Below are 13,066 nucleotides of genomic sequence, written 5' to 3'. Positions count from 1 at the left end.
ATGTTCAACAATTATTTTAGTGAAAATATGCCAGCGATTATTTAAAGATCTTTATTGAATCTCACTCTCTTTTATTTTCAGAAAAATGTGATGAGCCACTTGTGTCAGGACTTCCCCATGTAGCTTTCAGCAGCTCATCCTCGATGTCTGGGAGCTATTCTCCTGGCTATGCCAAGATCAACAAGAGAGGGGGTAAGGCGACTTTTATTTCATTTGTTGACAAATATTTTAAATGAGGACATGTTATATTTACAACTGCATTTCTTTCTTTGTAAATTTTATTGGAGTATAGTTGACTTACAGAGTTGTGTTAGTTTGAGGTGTACAGCAAAATGAATCAGCTTTATATATGCATATATTCATTCCTTTTCAGATTCTTTCCCATGTAGGTTTTTACTTAATATAGTATTGAGTAGATTTCCTTGTGCTATACAGTAGGTCCTTGTTACTTATCTATTTTATGTATGGTAGAGTGTATATCTTAATCTCAACCTCCTAATTTATTCTACCCCCCAACATTTCCTCTTGGGTAACCATAAGTTTGGTTTCAAGATCTGTGAGTCTATTGATGTTTTGTGCATAAGTTCTTCTGTATCATTTTTAATTGGATTCCACATATTAGTGATCTTATATGATATTTGTCTTTCTCTGTCTGACTTACTTCACTTCGTATGACAATTTCTAGGTTACAACTGCATTTCTAAAGTATGTTTTATTGTACAAGAGTCCATTAGCTAGCACGTGAAATCATTCTTCCCACTTCTATTAACAGAGCCATAGACATTTATTAAGCCTCTTTTGTAGCTGACTGTTGTGGAGTGATACAGAGACATTTGGGTTGGAAGTGAGAGGTGATAAAGTAAGGAGAAATAATTTATGGAATTGCCTATGATAATGGATTCAAAATGACATAAAAATTCTGAGTTAAGAAAATTCTTGTTAATCAGAAAATCGTTTAGAAAGGCATTAAAAAGAACTGATTCCAAATATATGTACCATGCATGAAAAAGAATACTTCGTTATTCACGGCTTTTTTTTTTTTAAATAATATACACGGTTTCTACTGAAAATGTAGGATGAAAAAGTATGACCCTTTGCAATTTCTCCTTCAGTGCTCAGAATTTGACTTTGCTATTAAAACCGTGTAGAAAATTGCTGTAAATGTGCAACTAAAAGTTGTGTTTGGGACTTTGCATTAATTGGTAAATGATGATTTTGAAGCAGACAGCAGTTGATGGTAAAAGAAGATGATTAAGAACAGAAATTTAAAACTATTTTGCTTCAGAGGAGCACTGATATAAATATCAATGAGCAGCAGCTTAAAAAGGAAGGAAATGATATTTTCTTGGATAAATATGTATCAACCAACAAGGACCATAATCTTTATTCACTAAAACAGAAAATAGTAAGCTTAAATCACAGTCAATTCAAGGGAAAGAAGTGGACAAATATAGAAGGAAGAAAAGAAAGAGAGGGAGAGAGGGAGTGGGGGAAAATAGAAACAAAGGTGAAAAGGAACAGGAGAAAATGCAAAAGAGGAAAAAGAAATAAGAGGAAATGAAAGAAAAAATATCAGAAAAGTGAAAAAGATATTAGAGAGGTTCAAAAACACTAAAGAGGAGAGGAAAATATGTGAGGAAAAAGTAGAATAATATATACAGAAATTCATAGACATGTGAAGATACTTTAATCAATTAAGAAACTGTTGGTGAAAGAGATACATAGGTAAAGGTAGAGGGATATAACTGTTAAATGTGTATTCAGTTTTGAATTAAAAGCAGTAGTCAATAAAAGCGGTATTCATCAGCTGCTTTTTTTGCAGTAAGTTGTTCTTTTTTTTTTTTTTTTAATTGAGGCATAAGGACAGGACCAGATATAGTTTCAGGTGAACAATATAATGATTTTATATGCATATGTATGTACGCATTGAAAAATGATTACCACAGTAAGTCTAGTTAACACTGTTTGATGACTTCAGTATGGGTCAAAGTAGCAAGCATCAGAGAGGAGCTTTATTTCCTCTACAAGAGAAAAAAAAAAGAAATTCACATACAGTTATTTCAATAAAAAAATAAAGCTTTTTATTCCATTATAACATTTATATGCAAATACCCTTGGGAGGGTAGTCATTTGGGTGGAATTCATGCTAAGTGATCAGCATTGATTGAGAATTGCTTTGTTTTGTTTTTTGGTGCAGCACAAAATTACATATCTTAAAAATAGATAAAGGCAGCCAAGAGTTCCAAAGAGAGAAAAAAATAAAATATATGTAAAGAAAGCAAGAAATTCTAGAGATATATTTTCTTACTTGACTATTGGCAGGAATCATTTGGTACATATACCACATAAGCATGTGAAAGCAAGAGCTTATACTGACAGAGAAGGATAAAAGAAAGCAACTTCCTAATTATTCAAAAACAGAAAAGAACAAATTCAGTTCAGCCTTTTGTTGATAAACATTGCTTCAAGTTTTATCATTTATTTAAATGATATTCTTCAAATGCATTTTGGAGAGATAGATAGAGGAATACATAGAAAAGCAGAATATAAATGCATATGTACATTCAGATGACAAACTGACACACACTTATAAAATAGAATTTAGTTTTCTGTTCTCCTGAATACGATCCGTCTGCCACAACCTTGATGTCAGGAAATAGAACATGACAAAACTGAGGGGAAATGCGATGTTTAAATGGAAAATTCACTTGTAATTCTGTCATTTCTTTTGGAAACTACTGTTTTAAGAGCTTGGAGGGGTTTGTTTGCTTGTTTGTTTATTTGTTGTAGAAAAATACATACCTCCTGTGATCTGTGTTCTGTATTTATCTCCCCATTTTTATTCATTGAAGATTTCCCAGTTTTGTGTCATCCTAAGTCAATACCAATTAGATGGATTGCTCTTCCCAAAGAGTAGCCCAGGTGTTAACCCTTTGAGAGTTTTGTGTAAGGTATCCACCATCTTACATTTATATTTTACTGATTATAAAGTGCTTTCCTATGTGTTCTAAATGGCCCTGGATCTTCACAACCTTGTTAGATAGAATAAGTTAGAGACGCCTAACATTTTTTTCTGCCAAATTTTCGACTGTCCACTCTACATGCCTTTTGTTGAAATCATCCTCTCTCTTCTGCCCCAAAGGGACAGTCCTTCTACCACATAGTCCACTAGCCACAGGTGATTAGAGAGAACCCACAATCTCAGTTGATGCTGTCAGCATCTTTGCCTTATTTATGTGACATGAACTTGGGAACTGAGGAGACTACTGGGGAAACCATGATTGGCCACATGTAAATAAGACAGAGAGGAGTGAAGCAGGTGCTTGAGAAGAAGGGAGGGTTGGCGGCCAGGTGAGTCCACGTAGAGGATGGACAGAGTCGCTGTTCTCCCTCCCATTCTGCTGCCATCACCTCTGGTTGTATTGCTGCTTAAGCCTGTGACACTTACCTTTCTAGTTCTAACAATCGCTTCCTCTGGCCTGAGCTAATTTTAGTACATTTGTCTACCTAGTTACTGAAGAAATCCTCATAAAAAATTTATCATTGTCCCCATTTTGCAGACCAAAATAATAAGTGTAGAAAACTAAAAAGACACTAAGAATCTACACTCAAGGGTCTAAAGTGGTGTAGCCATGGATCGGAACACACATCCATGTCTGCTACTCAAATCTGACACTCTTCATGCTGTTTATGCCAAAAGAAGCAATATCAAGTCCTGCACTTGAATTAACCCAAAAAGAACTTACAAAAAAGGTGACAAGTTTGACTCACATTTCCACATTTCTTTCTTTTACCCTCTTGCCACTGTACTTTTACTTAGTAGATACTTCACTGCTTGCCACTCCTCAGACTTTTTAGGTTTGCCTCTTGGAAAATTCCTCCCATTTGGGTAACCTGTTGTCTTCTCTTAAACCCAAGGGCAGAGAGCAGTGGTTGTTGGTGGTGTTTTGCACTTATGTATCCTTGATTTCCTCCAGCAGGGAGAACAGATTGCATTTGCAGGCCATATGAATGATGATTACTTAGGGGAGGAATACATGTATAAAAGACATCTGGAAGCCTCTTAATGTGCACACGTGTATCTTAAAAAGAAGTGCAGCCCTTCCCTTCCCTCAAATCTACGGCTAAAGTCAATAATTGCCCCCAGGCCTTGGTCCAGTCATTGTTTTAATCATTTTTTGCTTCCTGTTGGCCAAAAGGGAGCTTTAGTGATTAGCATAATGCCAGCCTCTTCGCCAGCACACGCTTCCACACGATAAGCCACCTCTTGCAGAACCTCCTAAATGGGTCAGCAAGCAATCAGACTTCAGTCTGCTCTTTGGAGATCTCCTCCTGCTACTCCTGGAAAGCAACATTTTCTCTCCTCTGTTGCACCATCGAGTCCTTCGTCCCTTAATTACATTTGTAAAACTCCTCCTTTTCCTCTTTATATAATTTCTCTTCTTTTAGCTTTAAATAGTAAAAGGATCTGTCACAACTAATTAAACCCAAGACTGTAGCTGGTCCACTATGAACTGGGAAAGTCATCAGAACCACAGATTTTTGGTGGAGACTTAGTCTTTCTTTGCACCATGAATGCCTTCCAGTGAGGCTCTTCTGCTCTGCTTTCTCCAATCCCTGACCCACTCCACTGTTTGATGTTGCTCATCCTGGCTGCCAATATCTGCCAGAGCAGGTAGTATCTTTAACCTTTATTACAAAGCTCCTCCCTTAAACTATAACATCAAGGCTTAAATTATGAAATAGACTAAATTTCCCATTTGGTGAACTTCTTTGGCAGCTTGCATTCCATCACTTCCCTTCTCTTCCTTCTCTAGCTTTTACCAACTTCGCTTAGTATCACTCTTAATCTGCACCATTTCCTGCTTACTGATGATTCATTGTGACTTCTGTTGGAATTCATTGGTCAAAGTGTTCACCTTCTGGAGCATTTACCTTTTAAAAGCAGATCCTAGGGAGCAGAAAAATCCAGAGAACTGTTTTTTTAATGTAGCATTTCAGGATATTTGACTTTCCTATTTGGACTGGTTATACTCCATCTTTGAATTACTCTCCTGAAAAGCCCTGCTCATTTTTCTGCCTCACGCAGTGCTGAGTAGTGGAAAGGAAATGGCTGTATTCATGCATAACTAGGTTCCAATATGGAATCGACCAAGGGTGAGCATGATACTAGTCAATTATTTTAACGTTCTGCATTTCAGCTTCCTGATTTCTGTGGTTATGGTTCTATAATTTATCAGCCAAACCAGGATGTTTTGACAGTGACAGTGCTATTAATAATTATACCAGGGTAATCCTGCAGGCATGGTACCCTTGCTTATATTCTGAAATAGAATCAATTATAAAATTTTGCAGAGCTGTTGTCAAGATTAAATGAAATAACTTACACAAACTGTGTTGCATTTAATTAGTTTCTTTCTCATCAATTACCCCCAACTCCTAAAACAACACCACAGGTAAAAATATTTAAAACAAAGATTGAATCAAATACCCTTGCCTTTCAAATATTTAAAACAAGGATTGAATCAAATACCCTTAAAACTTACAATGTTAATTAGATGGCTACTCTCGCTTAATTGAAGACGTGAATACAAAGTCTTATGGACATGTTTAGAAAAATCATTTAAAATATATATTTCAAAATATAGTTAAAATGTATAAGGATGAGGGGAAAATGATTTTTTTAAATTCTTCCTAATGTTTGTAAGTTACAAAACAAACAAACAAACAAAAAAACAAAGCCTCCCTAAAAAGTGGTTGCTGGAATTTCTGCATTTGCAAATGTGTGCACTTTTCCTCTATTAACCCTAAGATAAAAAATGATATCATAATAATTGAAAGCTCAGTAAAAGAGCATCTTAGAAAATTTTAATGATTTTGTGCATGAATTTTGGACTGCTGTTGGAACTTAAATGTTCCTTTAGTCTTTTCACCTCAAACTCCTTTCAATGCAAATGAATTTGTCAGTGATTTTCAAAGGTTATTTTGTTCTGATTATTGTATTTGTGCTATTTGAATTAGATCTCATGGAATCCAATCTAATACATATTTATGCATTTTATGATACTCAGAAAAGCCAAAATGAATTGTTTAGACATTAGGGAGAATTAAAAAAAAAATCATTTTCCCCTCATCATTATACATTTTGACTATATTTTGAGATATATATTTTAAATGATTTTTCTAAACATGTCCATAGGACTTTGTATTCACCTCTTCAATTAAGTGAGAGTAGCCATCTAATTAACATTGTAAGTTTTAACTTTTCAAATTTTAATTATCAAATACAAATCGAAACTTTGGCTTTACTGGGAGCTTTAAACAATTACATGTGCAATAGAGGATACCTTTGTATCATTGACACCTTTTGAAAAATGATAGAATTTTGGAAGCATGTTCATTGAGAAATTATTCATACATTTGTTTAGATGTGTCTTTTTAATTAGCAATATAACTATATTTTTGCTGTGGCATCAAATTTTATAATGTTGGACTTTTAATACCTTTTTTCATGCTCCCCATATAAATCTATGCTGGGCTTTGTAGCACTTCCCATAGAGCACCATTCCCAGAGTGTGTGATGTGAATATGTGCAATGAACATTTATATGTGTGATACAACATTTCCACAGTGCAATCAGGCAGGCAAATATTGTATTTGGTGGTCCTCTCTAGGGGAACCAGAGAGAGCCTCTTTATTGTGGAACACCTTTAGAGCCAGCAGAACACACTTGCACTTTGAGAGCAGCTTTTGTAAGATTTAGCCAAACATTCTGAACATCAATCATTTTAAACAGGGTTTGTTTAATATGCTTAGAAGTACCATTAGGTCCCATGGGTTCACGACTGTGTTTCTAAAAATACTGCTTTGCAAGGCTCTTTGATAGTGGTAAAATGGATGATGATTTTTGGTTGAGCAAATAGGTTTAATTGGAGAAAAGAATTTTGTAGCTTTGGGACATTTGAAATGAAGAAAATGTTAGTTACTTATTTTAAGGAAGTTGCAGTTTTGCTATGTTCATAGTGAATATTTACCACTGAGAAAATCAGGAATCGAATGGAATCAGAGCTGTTGCATTAACCATGGCTACCATCTTTGAAATGACTCTGGGATATTAATTTTCTAACAGAACTGCCCTTGTACTGCAATATTAATAGCTTATTTCCTAAAATAAAATTTGTGAATAATCAATTGAGATAACTTGGTTTGTAATTTTGCTTTATATGGGGTATTAAAAATCATACTGTTTGGAAGTTCCCGTCGTGACGCAGTGGTCAACGAATCCAATTAGAAACCATGAGGTTGCTGGTTTGGTCCCTGGCCTTGCTCAGTGGGTTAAGGATCCGGCGTTGCCGTGAGTTGTGGTGTAGGCTGCAGGTGCGGCTCTGATCCCACCTTACTGTGGTTCTGGCATAGGCCGGAGACTCCAGCTTCAATTAGATCCCTAGCCTGGGAACCTCCATATGCCGCAGGAGCGGCCCTAGGAAAAAAAAAAAAGGCAAAAAAATAAAAATAAAAACCATACAGTTTGTTACTTACCATATAATGTTTAGTGCATATGGGGTGGGAAATCTTGGCATATATAGATAGCAAAGACATATAGTACATATTCATTTTGAGAAGATATACAGATTAAATATATCTTTGTGATATAGAATAAAGGAACTAGGTTTCCCTTTACCCACGAAGAGATCTTGAACCATGTCCTCCATTTGTTTAATTTTTCTAATTATATCACTTCTATAATGAGAAACTTGGATGAGATGATCTCAGGGCTGGTTCATCTCTACTGGCTACACCCTCACCATGTAGCCAAGACTGATCATAATTCCCAGGTCTTGAATTTAATTGGACACTCCAGATTCTCACAGTCTGGATTACTTCTTCCTCTGTGCACAGAGATATTTCCTACTAACTAACATTGAAAGGAGCCAGGCTATCTGGGATAAAACATTTATGAAATAAAGTTTTCACAAGTTGATTTTTCTTTCTTTCTAAACCATTCTAGAATACATGCCAACAATATGTTTAGAGAGTAAGTGTCTAATTATCCCTTTGATATTTGCTAATTTTATTCAAAGAGAGGCTGTAATATTTTCCACATTTTTGCCAAGAAGGTGGAGAAGTTATGTTATAGATGTATACCAGATTAGAAGTATTCATCTTAAAATAGAATTATTCACACAATCTCAAAACACTTTAACATAGTACTATGGACATGTTCAAACTTCAAAGAATATTTTCTGAACTAATTAACAAATATATTGAATCGTATATATTGCATAGGTTATTCTGTCCATTTTAAACTTCAGAGGCTTATTGCTTCTCTATTGAAATGATTCATTCAGTCATGAGTGGGTATTTGCTAACATTTTTCAGTTTTCAAAAAATCATTTCACAAGTTATTTAGTCACTCTTGTAGCCAGTTGGTGTCCAGGCAATAATAGAGAATAAGTGACTACTGAAAACATTATTATCATCCTTTTTAAATGAAAATTTTAAATATCAAATTTTTAGTATGTACATGCAGAATAATCAGAAAATGTCTCCCCTGGTGTCTCCCAATACTTTAGAAATTATAACACAGGTGCCATCAGGATAATGATGTTGAATGGTAAAGCATGCTCCTCTTATCTCAGGATATTTGTTCCACAGATGAGGCTTTCAATTGGAGCTTCTGCATCCAACTGGGAACAGGTGCCTTGGGTAACAGAATGTGTTCTATCAGCCCTTATATCATCTGTCTGACCTGTACGTAATGCACTCTGCATCCTGTTTGCATCAGTGTAACCTCTGGAAAGAAACAAAGGTCAGAAATGAGCAGAGCATATCCTCCAGTTGCTGTCTGGGAAACTCACATCGGCTGATCATATGAAGGTCACTGCACAGGGAGGGGCACTGTAAAGGATCTGTTCATTCATTAAGGGTAGGGCCCAAACAACCACCTATCTTCAAAATATACTCCAGCCCTGTAATCACAGTCCTTCTGCACCAGATGAGTGACTCTTCGTCACATTCAACATCTACTCTTCTATGATTAGAGAGTTCTATGCTTTTTGCCTATTTGCCTTCTTCCCTTTATTTCGTTCAATAAGAAAAAAAAAAAAAAAAGACCAAATTATTTTCAAGACAATTGGGAGGATTTAATCTAGTCATGACTCTATTAGTGACCTGGTTAGGTCATCCTTATTAGAATAAATAGATGTTCACCTTAATACCTTTAGCAAATTAATGACTTTTTCCACCCATTTTTCTTTGGGAAGAATAAAAAATTAGAACTGCCCTATTTTATATTAGTTTTAAAAAACATTGTCACTAATAACAATTCAAAGCAGTCCAGCCTTTGTTAGTGCACTGCCCTTTATATGGTCTGCAAATGAGTAATGTGCATTATTTATTCATCCCTTGCTTTAAAACCAAGATATATGTTTGACATGAATATTGCTGACAATAAACCATGACATTAAGGCAGTCTACTTTTATTGTTCTTGCATCTTTAACGTTAAAATGTAAACAGAAATTGTAGAAAGCTTTATTCCTCTGGTTTTAACCCAAAAGTCACTTTTATTTTACTTTTTCTTAGCTATTTTTATTTTCTTAGCAATGTAAGGAATTCTACTCGTGTATTTTTATTTTGCTTTGTGTTCTTCCTCAGCAGCTTCTGGAATTTACTTCCTTTGTATCTGTTTTCCATTTTTAAATTGGTGGGCAAGGCCATTTATTTCAGTTAGAGGATCCCTGTCTGAATTTTATTGGCTGCTTCAACATCAACAGACATCTGTAGCCAGAAAGACTGTTCTACCTCTAGGGCGTATTATTTTGTATCAGAAGTTTTGTGCTTGAGCATATGTGTGAACAAGGTATAATTACATGTTTTGTGGAGTTTTCCTGAGCTAGTTTCTGGCACACATACGAATTTCAATGGATTATGAATTTGAGATTGTTGTTTGTTTTTATTTTGCTTTCGATTGATGCTTAGAACTTGAGATAAGGCTTCTAAGGCCCTACTGTCAAGGTGATGAACAGCTTTGTTGATTTCCCTACTCTTTCTCCCAGAGTGTTCTATAGAGTGGAAGTTGAAACCATATGCTTTGGTGATCCCCATGTGTTTCTCTGATATTAGAGATTCATGTGTAGTTGTTAGAGGCTCTTCTTTTTAGTTTTTGATAAGGTCATACATTCCTGCAGGGTAAAATAGAGGTCTCAGAAGGAGGGTGATTAAACTGACCTTCAGAATATTCCAACAGGAGGAAGACATGGACAGCATAGAGATGATGACCCCTTCTTCACTGTGGAAGGGCAGATGATCCACAACAAACACGTCCCAGGGAGGCCAGAAAGCCAAAGTGTGTCATCACTACCCATACTCCAATCAACCCACATCTTAAGTTCAAGCTATAAGAAATTATCAACAGTTCCTATTGGCCTCCAGATTTTTATTATACAGATTGTTCTTTATACACAGCATCAAGGCTTTTAAATTACTTGTCTTACATAGTTGTCAAAAAGTCATCACTATGGCTAGACGAGGTCTGTCCATATTTCAAGATGTGCCATGTTTTTTTTCTATATCAGAAATTAGCATATGGTATAATACCATAGACTTGTTTGTCTGAACCCATGAGGCGGGTTGTAAGGGGAACATAAGCCCTCTGTCTCATGAATCTGTGTATATTGAGCATCTAGGATGGTACCCAGCATAGATGGAATACTCCCAGATACTGAAACAACCACTGGCATGTACACATTATCTCCTTTGAGCCCTCCAAAAACCCTAGGAAAGAATTTAGCAGTAATAAAAGTCAGTTTTATGGATAAGGAAGCTTAAAGTCACAACGTTAAATTCTTGCCCACGGCTGCAACTAAGAGAAAGGAGATTTGAGCATTTGAAACAGACACTTCTGACTTCAAAATCACTCACTGGTCTCTTCTCCACATGTCTTCTCTGCCTATGTGAGCTTCTCTCTAGGAAACAAATGGAATACTATTTGAGTTGGTTATAGAACATCACTAAAATGTTCCCAGTGGTGTTTTATAAAACAGACACATTTCTCCATTTTATTTCTGAGAAGTATACATTGACTATGTGATTTTTTTGCATGCTTATTATCTTCGTTTTAAACAAAGAGTAATAAAGACATTATTTTAAATACTTATGTATAGTAATGTAGTTTTAAAAGATACACACCCCTCTTTACCCCCTACACTTAAAGTCTAGTTAGAATCTCTACTCTTATAGTCTTGTTTCTGTATTTGGCTAATATGAGGTGGTAGGCAAAAAAGATATAACTGTACTTGAAATATTATATATGTGAGAACAGCCAAAGACTGGAACAAAACAATGAGAACTGAAATAAGAAAAAATTATGATGTGTAGTTCCAATATGCTAGAAACTGACAGAAGCAATATTTTTAAGTCACTAACATTCTTAATATTCAAAGCAAACATGGAGAAAAGTCATAAATCAGTACAAAGTGAAAGGAAATGAATAACAGAAATAAAACCCAAACACAAAATAGAAAATGTCTGAGATCTAATGGACATGCCATAACCTGAATCTCTCTTTGGTATGAGATGGGAATAATCTGGAAATAATAATAAGACCTCACTGTATGTTCATTCTCAATCACTGAATTCTTTCTTCTATTCCAAATGAAACTTGCAGCAATGTTACACTTTGTCTTTCATTTTGTTAATGTTTAATAGAATGGCCCATGTTTCCTAGACACCTATAGAGATTTATATTTCTGCATACCAGGGATTAGAATAAGTAACACAAAAGCTAGTTGGCCAGTTAGTTCAAAAGTATTATTTTCTGTATTCTGTACATAAAATTCAAGACTTAATCATTGATGGTGAAAAATAATTTTCTAAAAAGAATTTCAGAAAAGCACAAAATGCTTTGGGTTTCCATTTCAACTGTTTTATTTGAATTTCCACAATTGAAAGAGATATTTGAGAGCCGATTGTAGTATTTTGAAAAACTAACAGTATTTATTGGTCTTATACTGAAAGATGCACTAACAGGGCATCAGTCATGAGGACAAGGAGACACTGTAAACAGGAAGCAGCCTTACTTCCTCCCAGGAGGGAGTGCCAGACTCTCAAACAGTTGCCATCAGACTTGGGAGGAAATGCTCAAATGGCCCATGATGGGGATGCTCATTGGATATGCCTAAGTAATGCCTTCCAGCCAAAATACTGCCTGATCAGCATGATTTGGTTAGGGATTCCTGAGTTCATAGCCAGCTTCCTGTGGTTGTGGGTGGACAGGTCCAGAGACACCCACCAGGACCCCTTTTGCTTCTTGCAGCACTAAGGAGAAGGAAAACTCAGAGAAATGAGGTATATTCTGTCAATAGGGAAGACGGAGAGAAAAGATGATGGCCTTTTGTTGTAGTTTCATATTAATTTATAGTGAGAGCTTTGGATCTTCCTCCCTATTGATATGACACATGTTTAGAAATAATCAGTTCTCTTTAGCAATATATCAATAAATTGCAAGGATTCACTAAGGAGAGAGAGACAGGCAAGATGTTTTATTAGCAGCCTGGAACGTGTTCATCAGATTCTGGATGCCAACAGTTTAAATTCAAATAGATTTCTCACTGAGACTAAAATCTGAAACCCTATGATTCTCTTTCTGCGTATTGGATTAATCCAGATTTAAGGTCTACTTTGTTGTCCACTCACAAGGCTCTCCCCCTACCATTTGTTTGGTTGGCTTAGCTGGTACAAGGGGGAAAAAGAGAGAGAGATTGATTTCTCCACAAGTTCTGAAATGCTGAAATGTCATCTGTGCTAGTTTCACACCCTACAGTGGGAAAAACAGAAGGCAGAAATGAGGAAATAAAAATCCTGTGCGGAATGATAATTCTACATCTCACTCTAGTCTGAAATAGTACAGTTATTCATATTTTCAGGCAACTCAATTAGACATTCATTATTCATAAACACTTATGTAACTGAGTTATTCAGGCTGGGAGAGAACATTAGCAATCTTTCTTTCTCTCTCTCTCTTTTTCTTTTTTATTACTAAGACATTTTGTATCTAAAAGAAGGAAC

General features: G+C 35.6%; 1 protein-coding gene across 6 annotated transcripts in view; it reads left to right on the top strand.

Moving 5' to 3' along the window:
- The window catches only part of CNTNAP2 (contactin associated protein 2), a 2,042,838-nt gene that overhangs the window by 627,288 nt on the left and 1,402,484 nt on the right, over positions 1-13,066 (top strand). For all 6 annotated transcript variants that reach the window (XR_014816181.1, XR_014816180.1, XM_084977536.1 and 3 more), the window contains one exon: positions 82-192. Coding sequence is in view for 4 of the 6 variants with exons in the window: in XM_084977536.1 (XP_084833662.1) it covers positions 82-192 (111 nt within the window). In the remaining 2 variants the exon portion in view is untranslated. The remainder of the gene's footprint in view (positions 1-81; positions 193-13,066) is intronic.

The sequence above is a fragment of the Sus scrofa genome, chromosome 9 (assembly GCF_054392235.1).
Source record: "Sus scrofa isolate SSC_HxYL_T2T_F1_AM1 chromosome 9, Sscrofa_HxYL_maternal_Yorkshire_Landrace_v2.0, whole genome shotgun sequence".
Lineage (NCBI taxonomy): Eukaryota > Metazoa > Chordata > Mammalia > Artiodactyla > Suidae > Sus > Sus scrofa.
This window is presented reverse-complemented; position numbering and strand designations above follow the sequence as displayed.